An 18,810-nucleotide genomic window follows, 5' to 3' on the forward strand; every position below is an offset into this window, starting at 1 on the left:
TCATAGCACAGCACATTTATTAGAGGATTCACCAGGAGGGAAAAGATCAGATTCACATCTTTCTCAAACTAAAATTTGGATTTCCTAAAAAGTGAGCAGTCTGTGCTATAACTGATATGGAAGAACATTCTGGGATTGATTCTGGGATTTTTCAGTGCTTCTGCTTAAAGTAAATCACCAGGAAATTCAGTCAGTAACTCAGAAAGGAACGTTATCCTTTACACCAGTGAGAGTTGGGGGTGGTAAACTGGTCTTACACTGCTTTTGCAAGAAGTGTTTCTGGTCTAATTCCAATGACTGCAAAACATAAACAGTAGAGAGAAAGCTCTCTAGAGAGAACTATCTCTTGCAACTGACTATCATAACACTTGAGCTACAGAATTATGCTTCTAGAGTGTATTGTAATTCAAAAGGTGGTGGTGAGCAAGCTGCCCTCATCCAAAGGGACAATTTTGATACCAAGATTCAGGGAGCAAGATGAGAAATTCAGCCTGCAAATGTTTTCTGAAGCACGGCTGCATAAGGAGGCAAAATCTTCAGGTATAGCTCTTGCTTTGGAATACCTTTCTGGTCTCTTCTGCTTACCACTGCAAACCTCCTTCTTAAACAAACAAACAAAAAAGATGCACACAAGAACTGCAAAGCCAAAGTGACCATGCCTTCTGTAGCCAAGCTATCTGCATCTTTAATGAGGTCTTCGAGGCCTCACCTGCCTGTTTGGGGTAAACCCCAATGAAATGAAGCCACAGTTGTACTTTCAGGTACCCAGACCTTTTCCAGATGTAGATGATAGCAGCTGGAGGCAATTAGGTCAACTAAACTTGCTTTTTAAATATTTTATTACAAAAGATAATAAAAATATGAAGCTACTTCCAAAAATGAGAAGTACTGGAAAATGGATTGTGTTTTCTATGCATCACTGAGTTGCTGTGTTTAAATGTATTTCATGTTCATGCCTCTTTTGCTCTGTTGTGGTGCAGCAAGGGTGAAAGGTAAGAGATCTGATGTAAAACAAGCTGGAACATACTAACTTTCTCTAGGTGAAAATTAAAAGGTTGCAGGGCAAGTGCAGTCAGGCTTGCCAGATAAATTCAACAGCGACAGAAAAATGAGCAAACTCTGGAACACAGGAAGTTCCATACAAACACAAGGAAAATCTTTACTGTGAGGTAACAGAGCTGGAACAGGCTGCCCAGAGAGGTGGTAGAATCTCCTTTTCTGGAGATACTCGAGATCTGCCTGATGCTTTCCTGCTCAACCTACTGCAGGAATCTGCTGTAGCAGGGGGCTGGACTTGATCTCCAGAGGTCCCTCCCTATGACTGGCTCTATGATTATGCTGAGACCCATTTTAATATACTTGTACATATTTTATTCATTAAGGCAGACAGAAGGCATTGCAGGATTGAACAAAGTATTGTTTCCCATTGCACACATGAGATTTCCCATATCTGTGATTTTTCTAATACAAACTGTTGTTATTTATTTCCATGTTATATGCAGAGGCATTACTCTTTAGGCCCTGAAGCCCAAGAGGTAACAGAGATGGTCTCCATTTTTTTCATACTGTTTCTAAAAATATGAGAACATTTGATTAAGGGTTGACAATTTTCTTTTCTTCCTTTCCTTGTTCTTGTAATTCATTTCACATGGGAAGTGGGTTGTGTTTTTCTTATTCCTTCCAATTCAGCAGCTGGGTGGCTGGCGTTGCAGGCCCACTCTCGTTACCGTGGCAACCAGCAGCTCTCTGTAATATGATCCCATGTGCTTCATGTCACTACATGGGGTCATTATTCTCTGATAACAATCTGGGAAATGCTTTGCCATATTCTCATAAAGGAGGATTAATCAGCGTTCCACTGCATGGCCGTCCTGCATGGAGCACGGCACTGTGTTAGGAACACTGTGTCACTTCATGAATGGTTCATGCCACAGAGGCTGAGCTCAGTGCCCACTGGCGCTGCTCCTTAGGAATGCACTGGAGAATCCCTGCGTTAGCTGGAGAGCCACCAGCATGACTGTGCTAGGTGAGGCTAGGCCTGCCTTGTCGGTTGGGTGTCTCTACTGGTGAATGCTCAGAAAAGCTAAATACATTAATAATTGCTCTTATGTAATGTTCTTGTACTGTCATCAGTGGGCTAATTTAAAGCTAAGCATATGAGTATTTAACTACATTAGAAAGTGAGTGCTGAGAGCAGATAGAAGACCTTATTTTACTAAATAGAAATCCAACTGAGATTGCTGGTATATATGGCTTAGTTGCCCTTCAGTCTCTAGAAGAGGTGATTTACCATCCCTGTTCCAGGTTGCAGTAAGTCATCCCCACATTGCACTGCTGATTGCTTTCTGTGTGTTATACAGGCTCTGGACTGTTAATTCTTACAAATTAACTTCGGGATGATATATTACACAAGAATCAAAGTAAGAGCTGTCCCTTCAGTAAAGCTGCATTAATAGGCCCAGACTTATAGATTGCGTAGCAGAAAGGATATTTCTTCTCTCCTAAAGGATATTCCACTCTGTCCTATAACACTTGAACAAGGTATAAGTGGGCAATATTTACAAATCTGAAATGCAAGAACAAACAACAAAAAAAGTAAAATCAGATTTCTGACTGTGAAAGTCAAATCCTAAATTTGGTACTTTCTGTTCCCTTTATCCCTTTCTAATGGCTTTTATTCCCTGTGTAATTTATTCACAATACATGTTTTTTATCCAGATCTAGTTAAGAAAATTCTATGTTAACTAGTATCTAGTTAACTAAATACTAGTAAAATAAACACAGTGGCCTTTCTATCTGTTCACATTATCCCCTATATTTGCACATTTTTAACTCTAGCAAATATTCTTGCATTGTTTAGTTGGACACAACACAAAAGCAGTAATTAGTGTGACTATTGTAGTTCTGTTTTCTACTTGTAGCAGAGTAGCTAGGGATTACAAATACTTAGGAAATTATTCACAGAACATTATCTTTTTATACCAATCCGTAAGTAGGTATGTAAAGACAGCTATAATCTTTTAGTAATGATGAATATAAAAATAAAAAAAAATCCATGCATTTCAAGAAGTGTGTTCTCAAAAACTGAACTATCTAACTTGAACCAAAGCAACTACTAGCTGCAAATATTAAAAGTCACAGATTGGTTTTATGTATCTCACATTACTTGGTTTAAAGAACTTTCTGTGTAAATGTAAACATGCTGTTATTTATTTGATCATAGGATTTATTTGATTACTTTTTTTATAGGATTACTTCCGTAGACATGCTGCATTTTCTTAAAACTCTGAGTTGACAGGTTCAAAATGAGTATGAGCAAAGCTTGGCATATTCTTAGAGTAGTATTACCTGTATGCAGATTGATCAATTCCCAAAACATTGTAGAAGAGCCCTGCAATGTTGTTACACATCTGATTTTCGAAGTATACATGTTAGGACACCTACTGCCATAGTTCACTAATCCTACACTCTAAAAATTAATTTCCTTTAGTCATAAGGAAATCTTCACACAAGTCAGTCTGCTCTGTATGGCACACTCCCTCCTTCTACAACTGATGGTTATCCACCAATCTGTTCCTTACACAAGGATACTGCATTTGACGATCATCAGGTAGGGACTTTCGGGGGCCTCCATTCTATCAAAATTCTGATGCTTAGTAGGTTTCTCTGTGAGCAAGCTTTTTCTAATTTAACTTTGTAATAAAACATGTTCCTCATGGTCCTGACAGGTACTTGAGTCACACTGATCCTTCTCTGCCTCAAATAACAGCTCCAAAACAAAACTATGCGCTTATATGACAAGACAGTAGGAGACTATGTAACTTCAGTTGATCTTGTTTCTGTACTTCAGTACGCCTTCTTAAAAGGGAAGCTACTGCACTAAATAAAACAGACAAAATAAGAACAGCTGATCCCCACTATATATTAAAGCAATTTTCCAAAGTCCCAAAGTTACAAATTACGAAAATGAAGACTGGCTTACCAGTCTTCGCCTCAGGATACATATTCTATATATGATCATACATAGAATATAATTACATTTCTGAATAATCCATGAATTCAATGCAGGGGGATTACAAAACGAGATTGCTGGTATTTTTAGCCTTTATCTTTCCCTGTGTGGGTCCATGTCTTATATATATTTTTCCATTGAAAGCTTCACCAGCAAGAATGATTCACTTTCTTCTGACTTTTTTTAGACATTCATTGAAATAATAATAGACAGCTCCAAAACAGCAATTAATATATTTTATATGACTCTGAAAGGTGGCATTTTTATACCCATTATACAGATAAAGAATTAGAACAGGACTAATTAGGGCCTGGATTTGAAAAAAAAAATAAATTCTCACTGCCTAAGTATAGGGATTGTTTTCTTCCAGTCCAATGAGTACTTATGACTTACCTACATATATACTCAAATGAGACCTACAGACAAGTTCAATTTTAGCTGTGAGCTCTCACACTTCAGCAAACGTGAATTTTACTCCTTCTTTTGGACATGTATATCAAAGCATTTTCAACATATTTCTGTCAGGAAAGTTTGTCTTAATATGTAGCAAACTGACCAGGAAATTCAGAAGTCACTTAGGAAAATGGAACAGTCTGAATAATACGATATTACAAATCATGCTGTAGAGCATTTTTGGCTTTCTACAAGGAGTCAAATGAAGCCCAGCCAAGGAAACTAGCTTTCATTCAGCATTAGCTCTATTGTATCAGAGCAGGCTTCTAGAATAACAAGAATGCCTCTGAGATGACTCTCCAGTTCAATGTCCTTCTGCTTTGTTTAGAACTACATAAATGTGTTAAATCAGTAAAAAGACTTAGTTGTGAGGCAACTTTCTCTGCCTTCCTTCCTTTCTCTCTCCCTTCCTTCCTTCCTGGAGACAAAAAAAAAAAAAAAAGGCATTTCTACCGAGGAAAGAGAAAAGGGAAAAAGTAAGAGTAAGGGAACACAGGAAGAGTCCATTTTAAGGGATAGCATCGCAAGGAGAGAGCTCAGAAATACATGTGGATTTTGTAGTACTCAGATATAGAGAATCTTGGAAATAAAAGGAAGGAAGAATAGTACCCAGGTATCTACAAAAGAGATTAGGAATACGAAGATATAGTTTCTTCTCTGAGTTTGATTTAACAAAAGCAATAAAATGCACAACTTCAAGATTAAAATAATTAAAAACTACTTATAACTAGCTCATACACGGAAAGTGTTCCTTATTTCATTTTGTTTGGGCCATAAAAATATCAATAAGTATTAAATACTCATTTTATTTTCATGTAATATTTCTAGCATGAGTCCAGTAGTTGTCACTGAATTCACTCAGAACTTAATGACTTAATGAGATCTCTCAGGCAATCTGGTTAACTCCTCAGAAACTGTGCTTTCCAACTACAAGTACTTTGAAAAAGGAACTTTCTAAGGTGAGACACAAGCAGTTAGTTAACCACAAGATAGCTCCTCTTACACAGATTTTTCCATCCCAGTATCCTTTCTTGGTTTTATATATGTGGATCAACAACATTACATAATTTCCTAACCAGATAATTAAGGAAGTAGAGAACTGGTTTTTGAAAACTCACAATCCAAACCAAAGGCTGACCTCAGAAACAACCCTTAGGCATACTGTCCTAAGCACTTTTTAAAGACCAGGCTTCTTATGCAAGTGCTAGCAAGTGTTTTCTTTATTCCATTTTCTCTCAAGTCTTCAGTTTAAGAAGGAAAGAAATTGTTATGTGTCTTGAACAAATACATACATAGAACAAGATTCATATATATACTTAACAGAGTTAGAGAAATCAATCTGTACAAGTAGGAACAGCAGAATTTGCAGACAAAAAGCCTGATACTGCAGAGAAGCAATTGTTTGTATCAGGGTTCTTCAACATACTTTGCTCTTGCTGCATAAAGTTATTTTTCTAGCATAAAGATAGAGATGAACTATATCTTATACCAAATCCAAATATCAGGTAATAAAAACTTCATGGGCAGAATAGACATATTTCCAAATTTCAAGAGAGAAGGAAAGTGAAACAAAATAATTTGCATTGTCAATTTCTAATTCCTTTCTGGTAACAAGAGGCATGCCTTGGGAGTTCAGAGATGCTAACAGAGCTATATTATTCATAGTACATTAAAAAATGGATCAAGGCTAAAAACCAACTCAGTCTTTTGCAATCTTTTAATCTTAATGCAGCATGGAACTGCAACATGTAACTTGTTTTTTATAAACAACATCTTAAAGTGGGCTTTTTATGTATTTTTAAGGGGAGCTGTTTGGAGAGGGCATACCTGAAACAGTGAAAAAGCTGTTAAATAGTGTGGACACTGAAGAACAGAAGCCATCAAGCCATCAAGAAATTTTAAGAGATGAAACCAGCTGCGAGATATCTGTTTTTAGTGTGAGCTGTAAAATTACAGTGAGTTAGATGCAAGTCTTTTCCCCTGTCTCCATAGCCACAAACAAGGGATTGTGCACAGCGGGCCACTATTAGCCAGTTCATGGCTGCTAACTTAGGAAATCAAGTGAAATGCTGCTTTGGCTTTATACCAGGATGGCCATTTGATAGGTGCTTATCCAACCTACTTTTACTCGTGGTATTTCATATTTTAATATTTAAAGTGGTTTTTAGCACTCACTTACTCAGTAACCTTATTCCTCCACATCTGCCCCTGTGTAAATACTATAGCTTTGGTATTATAAAACTTGCATCTAGAGCTGGTCTTTGGCACCAAAAATTTTCAAGTAATCATTATAACAGTCAAAGTATTTACATAAACTTAGAGCAGGTATTGGTATTCACATCAATAATCCTGTTAAATCATTCAGATTCCGGTAATAAAAATGAAGTACTTCATAAGATAATACTAATAAAAGCCTGAATCATGAGATTTTGAGTAAGTCATGGGTTGTACATACCATCAGTATATTTACCACCAGCTTCAGAGCAGCCAGTTTAAAACAAATACAATGCATTGTTGTACAGAAATTTTATCCTGTATGCACAGCAATTGAAGCTTAATGAGACATAGCGAAAGATACAGAATATGATATGTTTCAAACTCAATACAATGGCTAACTAACTGAAAAAAGAAAAAAACCAGAGAGCAGATACGGTTTTCATTGTGTCATTTTGTATTTGTGATGAAATGCTTAGACCCTGGAAAACATTTGGACAAAATTTTTGGGACTGGCCTGTGATGCTCTATTTTATGAAAAGCCATGAAAAAAAGTGTTTCTAACTGAAGACATTGATTTTTAACTGTCTAAAACAAGTTATCTTCTATAGTGTTGTTACCCTGTAATCTTTTCTGACTCCTTGTAACTCATTTTTAAACTGTGAATGTTACTTCCAAAGCCAAGGTGTATATTTGGATGTAAAAACACTTTATGACTGATAACACAATTGCAGTGTTCCCAGTGAACAATACTGGCCACGTGTATTACTCTGCTAAATGAGAAGAGAGGTACTCTGGGGACCTGAGCATTGTTTAAAAACAAAACAAAATATTGGGCTAAGGTTGTAAAATCACTAAGCAATGCAAGAAAAATAAATACAAGTTTTACTTGTTAAATTTTGTTAAACTGTTAAAATTAGTTGTTTGAAATACGTACATGTGCATGCTCAAGTCTCAGCACACTGAATGGAGTGGGAGTTCCAAGGGAAAAATAGTAGACAAAGTTGTAGTTCAAGACTGTATGGTAAGTCACAAGAATGTGAAGGACAAACTGCAGCTGCACATCTAATTCTCTGGCTCTTTATATTTGAGCATATGGAATTTTTCACCTTTGTGCTCTTTTTGTGTGTGCGTATGTGTGTATGAACAGGCAGAACGAACAGGTCTTGTGAAAGGCAGGCAGAACAGTAAGCATGTGATGAGGGTTTCACGGGATGCATTGCTTTTGGTCAATATGAAAGATAAAACTGGTGCTGAAGAGTTGATGCCACAAAACAATATATAGTCATGGGAATGGAAGAAAGAATCATTTTCAGCAATGTATGAGAAAATGGAAGATGTCTAAACAGAATAAAGTTGGTGCCCAGGAAATGTAAAGCAATCAGGCAAACTCTCTACTGAAGTGTTGCTTGCATGGCAATTCTGGTACATCATTTTAGAACAGCTTTTAAAAGGTGGCAGTAAATTTACTATTTTAATTATTTTTGAGGGAAGGAAAGTTTCTCATCTATTTTCTGAGAGGCACAATACCTTGTAAAATAGATTACCTTTTTACTGGTTTCTCCTAAATATTTTGATTCTCTCCTAACTGCAGAGTTACTTAATTTGGCTTTATTTTCTTCCAACTACATCCCATTGCCACATTCTAATTACCCTATTTTATTCTCACTAGACTCAGCACTGATGACAGTACCTATCTGTTAGTAATACCACCATCCACTTCTTTCTTGAATAAGGCATTAGCTGTATGGTGAAAGGATGAAAACATAGGTCTTATATGAGACATATTCAGGATGAATCCTGTGATTTGTATTTTATTTATCTTCTAGTAATTCATTCATTCTCCAGGAGTTCTAAAATGTTGTTACTGAATATTCCAATATTTCCTCCTTGGTATCCTAAGACTCTTAATCAAACATCACCTAACCTAGATGATTCACATAGTTTAATTAATGAAGTACTGTCTTATCTTCTTGTGGTATGATCACTCTCTCTCCTCTCCCCTCTCTCTAATATTTCAGTGCCCTTCATTAGTACTGTATTTCTCTAATTCTTGTACCTTGTTCCTTATGCTAAGACTAAAATGACTTATAGCAGTGGTCATAACTTCGTAAATATTCCTTTTAGCTATAGCATATTTAAAAATTCTCCAGAATGCATTTTACTCACATAGTTAATGTGAGATCATTTTCCCTACTATTTTTTCCCTTATTTTACTTAGGTTGTTTAGTAGTTCTTTCATGTGTTCTCTCTTTTTCTTATTTTAGATATAGTTTGATTTTTTTTTTTCATCTGCATAAACACCTGAGCTTTTTTTCTTAGCAAAACCTACTCTTCCTTGATAAAGAATGTCTGAGATTCTTATGCTTGAAATTTCCAGTTAACTATTAGTATCCATTAATCTTTCCCTGAAAACTCCTTTAGCATTGCACAGTGTAATTATCTGTAATCAAGTTCCTTTGTACTAATGTCTCCTTCAAACATCTTTAACTTAGTTGGGGAAGTCTGTCTGTTCTGAGATTAATTTACCTACTAGTCCAGACTCCATTTATTCGTTTCTTATTGGACAATACTGTTCTAAAACAATATACACAAATGTATATTTTGTTCCATATTTAGTTCCTTTCATTATGTAATTTCTTTTTGCATTTGTATTTTCACATAAAACAACTAAGATTAAATGGTAACTTAATTTTACATAGAGGCTACTGGTCTTAAATCCATCTTTGTCCTGCATTACAAAGCTTTCCATTATTTACCGATAAATATATAAATGTAAATAAACTGACTATCCTTTGAATCTTCCTTTTTTTTTTCATTGCTGAGTAAAAGTTCCTAGAATGTCTCCTCTCTTAACCTTTAGGCTTTCTGTTACTTTTAACGCTTTTTTTCACATTGCCATCTTTTCACATTTTTCATAATTTGTGAAGAATAGCATTGTGCATTTCATTCTAAATGCAAACATTTATAATTCTTGAAGATATATCATTTTCCTTATTGGTAACAAAATCAGTTGTCAGTTGTAAAGGTTTTGGCCTTAAATAAATACATAGTAAGAACATATTGTCAGAATGGCATCTCCTATTTTATGAGGTAATAAAATAACATTTTAATTTTATCATGTTTAGAATTTTCAGCTGTTTTATCAACCTGTCTTTCAGATGAAGTATTTGCTAGTAGTTTCTCATAAAATTCTACTTGGAGCCAACAGAAAATTCCTTGTATTTGTAGTCTCAGAATTTTTTAGGGTTCATCAGTGTTTGCATACTGAGATGAAAGTCTTTCTCTGAACCAGGCAAGCTTTTAGCTCAAACACAACATTTAAAACTAGCATTTAACATATTGTTAGAACAGATGGGACTAATTTCAGCTCTTAAGTACTCACAGATATATATAACGAAATAATTTCACTTTTATTGGTGACTGTACCTGCAATGGCTTTCAATGTCTGGTTGGATAAGTTGGACCCACCCTCTTATTTTAGTGTGGGATTTACTGAGTCCAATACATTTATATGTACACTGGTCAAGCTCTTTTCTCTCAGACTTAGTGAGCCTTTCAAAGAAACACATAGACACTACATGTCACTGTCCTGAATGGAAGAGGTGAGTGAAAGGAAAGCATCTGGGTGATCTACCAAGTGTACAGGCTGTGTGCCTTGTATGTATGACCTTCTGTAGAATAACATTTAAATACAGATGGCAAAATAGTGTAGAACAGTCAGACAAACCCTCATTTAAAAGTTAATTTAGCAAAGCGTAGCAAGAACATAGATGGACCCATCCATGATCATATTCTTAAGATACAACTGTTGAGACAGATTTAGACAACCTCTGACTCTCAAGGAATCCACTATAACCACGGCATCTTAATAATTAAGTTTGGAGATGGATTCCATATGACTTAATTTTCCAAATAATATCAATAAAAATTGTCTTTTCTTTCTTCTGTTGAACAGTTATTACTGCCAAATCTTTCATAAAGTCTTTTGTCAAGTGCAGGATCATTCACCCACCTACAATGCCTGTGTTTTTTATACACACACCACATATATATTTATGTATATGTATAAATATGAAGCAGATCCTTTTAAAAACCCTTTCTCTTGAGGAAAATCAGAATAAGCACTGCTTATTCATGATATCATATCATATCATAGAATGGTAAAGAATGGTCTGAAGTTCCCTAAAAACAGGAAGAAAGTGCAGGATATTATTTGCACATAAGATATTGACGAGTACATGAAGAGGCCCTTCTGCTTCTTGACTAGCTTAAGGAATGCTATAATGGAACCACTAAGTGGAGAATGCAGAATAGATTATTTGTGAGACCAGTTGCTTTTGTTGGATGAGAGACACGATCTTAAACTCAGGTATGCACCTGAGCTCAACTTTGTAGGTCTCGTAATAGGAATCCCTATTTGAATGAAAAACCTCAAGCTTCTGGTTTGGATGTTCTGAGAGAGGAGAAAAAACTTCAACAAAAATAATTCCTTTCATTTTTTATGGACACTGGGTATACTCTAGTCCAAACACAGCTATTTAGATTTTTATGTCTACAGAACTGCTTAAGGAGACCTAGTAAAAAATAAAGCCTGGAAAGAAATTCTGCTGATCAGATTAATCTACTTTATTTTATTCTAATAATTAGTCAGCCAGTCAGCTAAATTACACTTTATGCTCCCTTGGCTTTGATGGCTAACAAGATGCTTTATCTATTAGGTCACAAATAAGAATCTAGGCATTCGAATGCTGTAATGTTCATTGAATTGAATCTCCAGATGACTATGGGTTTCCTATAGAACCTGTATCATACATTCCAGGTATACATAAATGTCTTAAACAAGTAATTCCAATATATGGGTGACTGATTCCTAAACATTTACTGACTGCTTCACTAAAACTAAACAGTGCCCCATTATATGTTTGCTTAACAGGTTGGCCTACGGGAGGAGTTGGCCTGTCTCATGAGCTGCAGTTGCAAAAGTTTGTCAAGGGGAAGGAGAGGAAGACTTTGAAAAATGTAGACTAACAAATAGGCACTTGGCTCATGGTAGAAGCCAGGGCCATGCTGGCACTGAGAAAAACTCCACAGTTTCAGTGCAGAGCTCTGTAGATAAAACAAAACTAGGAGCAAGTCCTGGGGCTTGCAAATGAGGTTCAGTTAAAGAGATTGAAACTCCTAGCTCCAGGTTTATATTCTAAGATTTCACCAGATGTAAAGAAAACCACCGATTATTCCAGTACCAGGAGGACTGGCATTCTGTGATGCTAAAAGCATGACTTGCTCCATATACCTGACTTAGTTTTAAGGCTGCCTTAAACAATTAATCATCCAGGCTCGACTACACATGGCTGTCTGAATTGTCTTGTGCTTCAAATGATTCATGAGTGGCCTGATCAGTCCCTGTGGTAGCCAATGAGAACCTGGAGAGCTCAGAGTCTGAATGTTGCAAAGGTCAGTTTGTTCTCCTAACCATTTCAGGAGCTGGCTGGCTCCTGAGAGTCACTAAAGTCACTACAGACTAGAACCCTTGTAAGACACTGGCCTCTTTTTCATTATCTACAGCATGGCTAATTTAAGTAAGGTGTTGGCAGACTGACTCACTCTTTCTTCTCATGCCAAAAATCATGAATCTCTGTATCAGGTATTTTTGGACAAAAGCTGCAGTGATCTCAGCAGGTGCATGCAGAGAATTTTGTTCAGGTGCATATCTCTCTAAAGAAATGAAATTGCATCTGTCCTTTACACTTGATACAGTTTTAAATCCTTCAAACAGATTAAAGGCAAGAAATACTGGTTGTTCCAGCACAGCAAATCCCAGGAATGAGACCTGAAGATAGACAGCAGATAAACTTCAGCTGACTAATAAACCATCGGATTTAGTAAAAAATGAAAGGAAAAGAAACAGAGAGGGGGAGTAAGGGAGAAAGAAAAGTCAAATCTTAGCTCAAAACTAAATTCAAAACAAGCAGCTAAGGGGAATTGAGAAGGTAGCCCATATCTAGCATCACTGTGAACCTGAATAAGTCTGTAGGTTGCTCTGAAAGTAATGCCTCCTATTTATTTCCATGGAAACTGCAGCAGATACAAAGAGTAAAACACTATTCGATAGAGCAAATTCTCAGCTGCAAAACATTATTTTTCAGCACAGTCACCAACTGCACATTTTCACCAGCAGCAAACAAGAACCTGCATCCTGCACTCATAAAAATCTGTGCCAGCAGAGGTCACCCAGTGCTTTGACAGAATAATTGCTGGGAAAATACTGCTCATGCAGTCCATCAGCCAGAATAGATGGAAGGTGCCAAATCCAGACTGTATGGTGGGTGTCGTAGGACAGTCCAGATATGACTGGTAATGTGCTCCATGGTCTTCAAACTGGTATGGATCATAGCATTATTGCGTTGCAAGAGAAAGGTTGTCTTCTTCTCTGGCTTGACTCTGGAAGTTTGAGCCTTCAGCTTCATGATGTAGCAGTCAGAGTTGATGGTTTGTCCAAGTTCCAGGATTACTCCCTTCCTATCCCAAAAGACAGTGCATATTACTTTACCCACTAAGGGCTGTGTCGAGTTTTCTCTTTGATGAGGATGGAGTCCACTCCATGGACTGCTGTTTTGGCTTCAGCTTGTAGTAGTGACACCACATCTTGTCACCAGTAATAATGTGATCCAGGAAACCATCACCTTCAGCCTTGAATTTGTTCAACAGGTCCAGATAAATGTGCATATGATGTTCTTTCTGTTCCCATGTGAGCATTTGTGGGGCCCACCTGTCATAAACTTCATCATATTCCAACACTGCCACCATCATTTCCAATGCACTGAAGCCAGTATTCATCTCTATACACAATACTCTGGTTGTAATCTGCCAGAGCTGATCAAGATGCTCTTCATTTCATGGTCTGACATCTGTGCATGGCCAACCAGAACATATATTTTCTTTCATGTCACTGTCTCCACTGAAACACACAACCCACCACCTCACCATGCTCACATCCAGTATTTGGTCTCCATAAATATTCAGCAAATGACTGTCAACAGGTGCCATTTTTTCTGCATGTAGGAATTTGATGACACACCTTTGCTTCATACACACTTCCATGTCAGACACCATTTTGTCAGACACTCCCCTGCTGCCATCTGTCACATGGCAACAAAGTGTAACAGAATATTGGTGGGAAGGTTCAGCCTGTACTGCCATGCCAAAAACATCTGCATCTGCCATTATGGGCCAGAATAATAAAATAGGATGCATTACTTTTGGAGCCGCCCTTGAACTTGTGCAGGTAAGTTCACAGATGACTAAGAATACTTTATTTATACATGAATATAAATAGAAAATAATGTAAAGGGTTTGGACTAGATGATTTCCAAAGCTCCCTTCCAATCCCTATGACTCTATGAAATAAATGCATAAGCAACTAAGATACTAAGAAGAAAATCAAGACATGTTACAAGCTCTGTGTGAGCTAGAAATTCAAGATTCATCTCAGCTACATATGCATCAGTAGCATAGAACCACCTAAGATGCCTTCATCTGCTAATTATGAAGAGCTGGGCTGAACTCTGGTCCTCAGTAATATCTTTCAGTTTGGTCTGAAAACTGCTGGATTTCCTTCAGTACCTCAACTGGCACTAGGTAAGCAACTCAATGCATCTGTTAAATTCTATAATAGTAGCTCTTTAAGGATTTAGTGCCTCTTATCTCACAGTTTTAAACTCCATCCTGTAGTCACCCTATGCCTTGGTTTCCTAACAGTGAAAAAGACTGAATTCTTAAAAATATTTAGGCAATATGTATATCTTCAGGATATGCAAGTCACTTAAGTACTTGGAAGACTAGAAATGCATGTGTGTAAATTCACAGCAGCAGTGAAAGTCCAATGCCAATTCACATATTAACGGTTATTAGTGAACAATACTTTGGAATGTCAAAAAAACATAATTTAGTGCTTCATGCTTTATGTTAATTCATTTTGGCTTCCTGATCACTATTTCTCTCATACAGTACTTTACAGAACTTTTTAAGAAAGATTATCTTCATCAAACTGCAATACTAAGCAAGTGATAAAATATTAGAATATCTTAAATGATTGGAACAACCTATGAATAGATAGTCATATGAAGTCATTAATAAGGACTAGTCTTTACTGGGTAGCAATTTGATGAACTGCTTTTAGCTCTGTAAATCAAGAGCACTGATGAAGCTCCAAAGTTGTAGAAAGAAGCATGCAAAGGTCCAGTGACCTCGTCATTTGAACATTTTCATGTGTTAAACATTTTTTTCCTCAGCAGACTAAGTTACGTAGGCCTGCAAGTCTGTATAGAGGTTTTAACTCGTCCCAGGGGTATCTATGAGTCCTATGCATCAAAATGATGTTCACCGATTCATTAGGTTTCATCATAGTTTATGTCTAATTTATATATTACAATGTATTACTGATCAGATTGTTACTGTGTGCTTTAGAATTAGCATAACTGCAAAATAACATTTACACTATGAAAATCACAGTATCATCTGCAACTTCAAATACTGAGTATCCCTGCAAAGCTATGACAAGTTTTTACATCTGAAGGACATTGCAGCCTATTACACAACAAAATGTTGAAGTTAATAATGATTGCATATATATATATATATATATATATATATATTCAAGTACGATTCCATTCCTACAAGCATAAATGAGCTGAAACTTGGGACTGAATCTGCCTCAGGCCTATTAAATGTTATGCAATTGTTATTTCTGCATGACACTAACAGAAGGTAGGAACTCCAACTTGATATGTGCGCCAATACTCAGTAAATGGAAATAGAGTAGTTAAGGAAAACATAAGTCAGATTTTAATACTATGTTTCACCATATTTTTAAAACATATATATTGATGAACTTAAGGCAGAACTGTACATACTTTAAGGTTAGTAGCCAGCAGGCTGTTTCTTGCTATGAAGTCCACATACTGAAGGTAGCATGAACAAATCTTCCTAATTCTAAGTACAATAAGAACTTCCTTAATGCCTAAGGGGGCCTAAATATAAGGAGTCAATTTCTGTGATCTAATGAATGATTAACTATGAAATCCTTTTATCTGAAAAAGAAAACCTTTATATTAGAGTGTTAATTTAATTAGTAGAATTTTGCTTTTGAGAGTTGTATGAATATGTTATATTTGTTCTCAGATTTATGTTATTCCATGGACATTAATTATATCATTGTGATATCCTCTCTCCTGCTCTGAACATCTAGAAAGACCTGTACTACTAAATCATACTTAATAGGAGTGTGATGGTTGTTGCTTAGGCAACAGAATGAATAAATGCAGGTCAGAATGTGCTTCCAGAAAAACAAAAGCAGGAATATGGTACAGAATGAAGAACAAATATGTCTAGCTGATTTTTTAGTGCACTGAAGTATTACAGTTATTTGATGTAAAGCAGATAAAAGTAGGTAACCAACATGAAATGCTTGATATGATAAGCTTGTAAATTATATGTAAGCCATTTTAATAAAGGTAACCCAGTTTTCTCATGCTAAAGAAGACTACAATACATACAAGTTTGGAGAAGTCTGATTTTTTTCTGTTACACAGCAGTTCTCTCCTCTCTCATTTTCCTACAAACAATTTTTTCATTAAAATTTTGGATAGGATGGAAGATATTTTAACAAATCCTCTCTCGAGTTTTTCAGGACAGTCTTTCATTACATAATGCTCTCATATTCAAAAGAATAATATAAAAAGAAATTGGTATTTTCTGTTAATTTTATTTCTCATAAAATAAGGGAAATGATCAGTTTCTAATGCAAGAACGTAAATTGAAATGCGTTACAGTATAATAAACTATGAAATCCATAAATTAGTAATTATTAAACTACTGTAATTTTATACTTTTATTACTAGACAATTTTCCAGATTTTTGTCTAATCACTGTATTTGAGGCTGTAGTCTTCTGTTCACACATGCATGCTAGCACAACTATTCTTAAGAGCAGTTGTCTGTTTTATCTGCAATATATATTTAGGAAAATAATAATTTAAAATGATTGGAAAACACCATCTGGAACACACACAAAAAAACCCAAAACCCAGACATAATTTAATCTACCTAATGCCTGAAAAGTTAGATTTTAGTATTAAATATGCTGTCAGATAGAGTTTGCATATTTACAAAACTGTGCCAATAAGAGTCTAAAGAAATGCAAGTCATAAATTCCCACAGAATGTGGCTGGGGCCCCTCCATAGCCAGGGAATGACTGGAAAGCCCTCCAAGGCAGTTTCTTTAGCTCCCTGGGTGTTCATCATTTACCTGTGGTAGGCGTACCCCTCTGCATTTGTTATGCCGCCTACAGTCTCTTGTGAACAATTTCCTTCTGTAATCTCTTTAAGACTAAATGATCACCTTCTTACGTAACTAATGCTACTATATATACATATAAGAATTTGTTGTTATGTTTTCGGAAACTTTGGCTTGAATTGCATTTTAGAACTCTTTTTTTTTCCCCTCACTCTGCACTCCCTTGGTGCTTTGGTTCCAAGAATATTTAAAGGAAAAGGTGGTAATGATTTTTACTGATATAAGCAAAAGATGTCAGACATGGAAAAACAGGAAGAAATCTCTACACTATTATAATGTGGAAATGACATAAATTGGTGCCTTAGTTTTCTGATTAGTAACGTGCAGGCATATAATCACGCTAGCAAAAGAAATTAAATAGGAAAAACACAACTCATAAGATGATTTTATAGTCATAATATTCATGTCTCACTGCTGTTTCTCATGTGCTTAGTCTAAGCTATGAAAAGTTAGAACTGTTCTAAGACATAGCTGGGGACTATAAATATTTTAAGGAAGGGGTGATTGGTAACATTTTAAGATCTGATTCTTTATGAGAACTGTGATTGGGATTTTTGCAAGAGATACAAGTAATGGGAATACTGAAGCTGGTATAAATGTGATTATATAACAGTCTTGTAAGTAAGCTTCTCTCTTTACAGTCAATATTCATTTCAGCTGAAAGTTTTTCTGGCAGGTCTGTGTTACTTAATACGTCATGTTAATACTGTAAATTCTGAAGCAGATAAAATTTGTTTCATTCACTTGTTCCTGAAATACACTCAGTGTTAAAACAGGAAAATGGAACTATTAAAAGGAATGCATTACTTTTCCACACAGGGCATAAGTTTCAACAAGTGAATCCCACAGCATGATCATCTAAGATGCAAAAACACTTAACGAAGACATCTAGAATCGATTGCAAAGAGAGTGCACTTTATTAAATAGTGATCTGCTTTTAAAATACTCCTCATTGCAAGAATGGCATTGCATGCTACTTAATTATTGTGAAGATGATGTTAGTATTTAGATAAAAATAGTAATATGTGAGGTATTGCAAATAGGAGTGTTTACAGCTTTAAATATTGTGAAATTGTCTCCTGCAGTGGATTAAAAGAACTGTGCATTTTTCTTTTTTCACCTGAAGGCAGACAGGGGAGAAAAAGACCCTTAATATGCAGTTTTCTTTTACCATATTTCTCGCTAGAGCATTTTGCAATGTGAATATTTCAGAAGTTTATTATAGGACAGTCTTTATATTCATTTAGCTAGACACAGAAAAGTGAAACACTACACAAATCTTAGTGCAATGCAGAATAGCTTTAAGGTTTTAATGATCACATAAGAGACAGACAAAAAAAGGCAGCTACAGTGTATATACACAGCTATGCACAGAAGATTTCTTACCATAAATTGCACATTGTCAAATCCATTAGCCAGCAAGTGGTTTTCATACTGAGGTAGCCCAATATTTTCCAACCATTGTCCCACTGTCTGGACAGGGCATCGGGGTCCTGTAGGAGGGTGAAGAGGGAGGCGTTTAAGCAACGAATAACCGTCCACTGGATAATAGCGGTAGTCCTGGGCTGAGAGGTGGCATTGCCACATCGTGTTCCTGGGAAAGTTGGTATCAAAGGAGCCCGCCAGCTTGACAGATAAATGTTTTCAGCAAGCAGAAAAGTCAGAAGTAAAACATAGTTTACAGGGCAGTATATACCGTAAGATCTGATCCTAGCTCTACATTTCTTGGTTATTAATCTTTACTACAGACCAGTACGTCATACAGAAGAAAAAAA

The 18,810-nt window shown here is 36.1% G+C and overlaps 1 protein-coding gene across 1 annotated transcript in view; it reads right to left on the bottom strand.

Annotated features, from left to right (window-relative positions):
* ANKS1B (ankyrin repeat and sterile alpha motif domain containing 1B) overlaps nt 1-18,810 on the bottom strand; it is a 407,884-nt gene that overhangs the window by 175,581 nt on the left and 213,493 nt on the right. Inside the window, exon 15 of the mRNA XM_031552160.1 lies at nt 18,422-18,528. Within this exon, the coding sequence (XP_031408020.1) occupies nt 18,422-18,528 (107 nt within the window). The remainder of the gene's footprint in view (nt 1-18,421; nt 18,529-18,810) is intronic.

This window comes from Meleagris gallopavo, chromosome 1, assembly GCF_000146605.3.
Source record: "Meleagris gallopavo isolate NT-WF06-2002-E0010 breed Aviagen turkey brand Nicholas breeding stock chromosome 1, Turkey_5.1, whole genome shotgun sequence".
Lineage (NCBI taxonomy): Eukaryota > Metazoa > Chordata > Aves > Galliformes > Phasianidae > Meleagris > Meleagris gallopavo.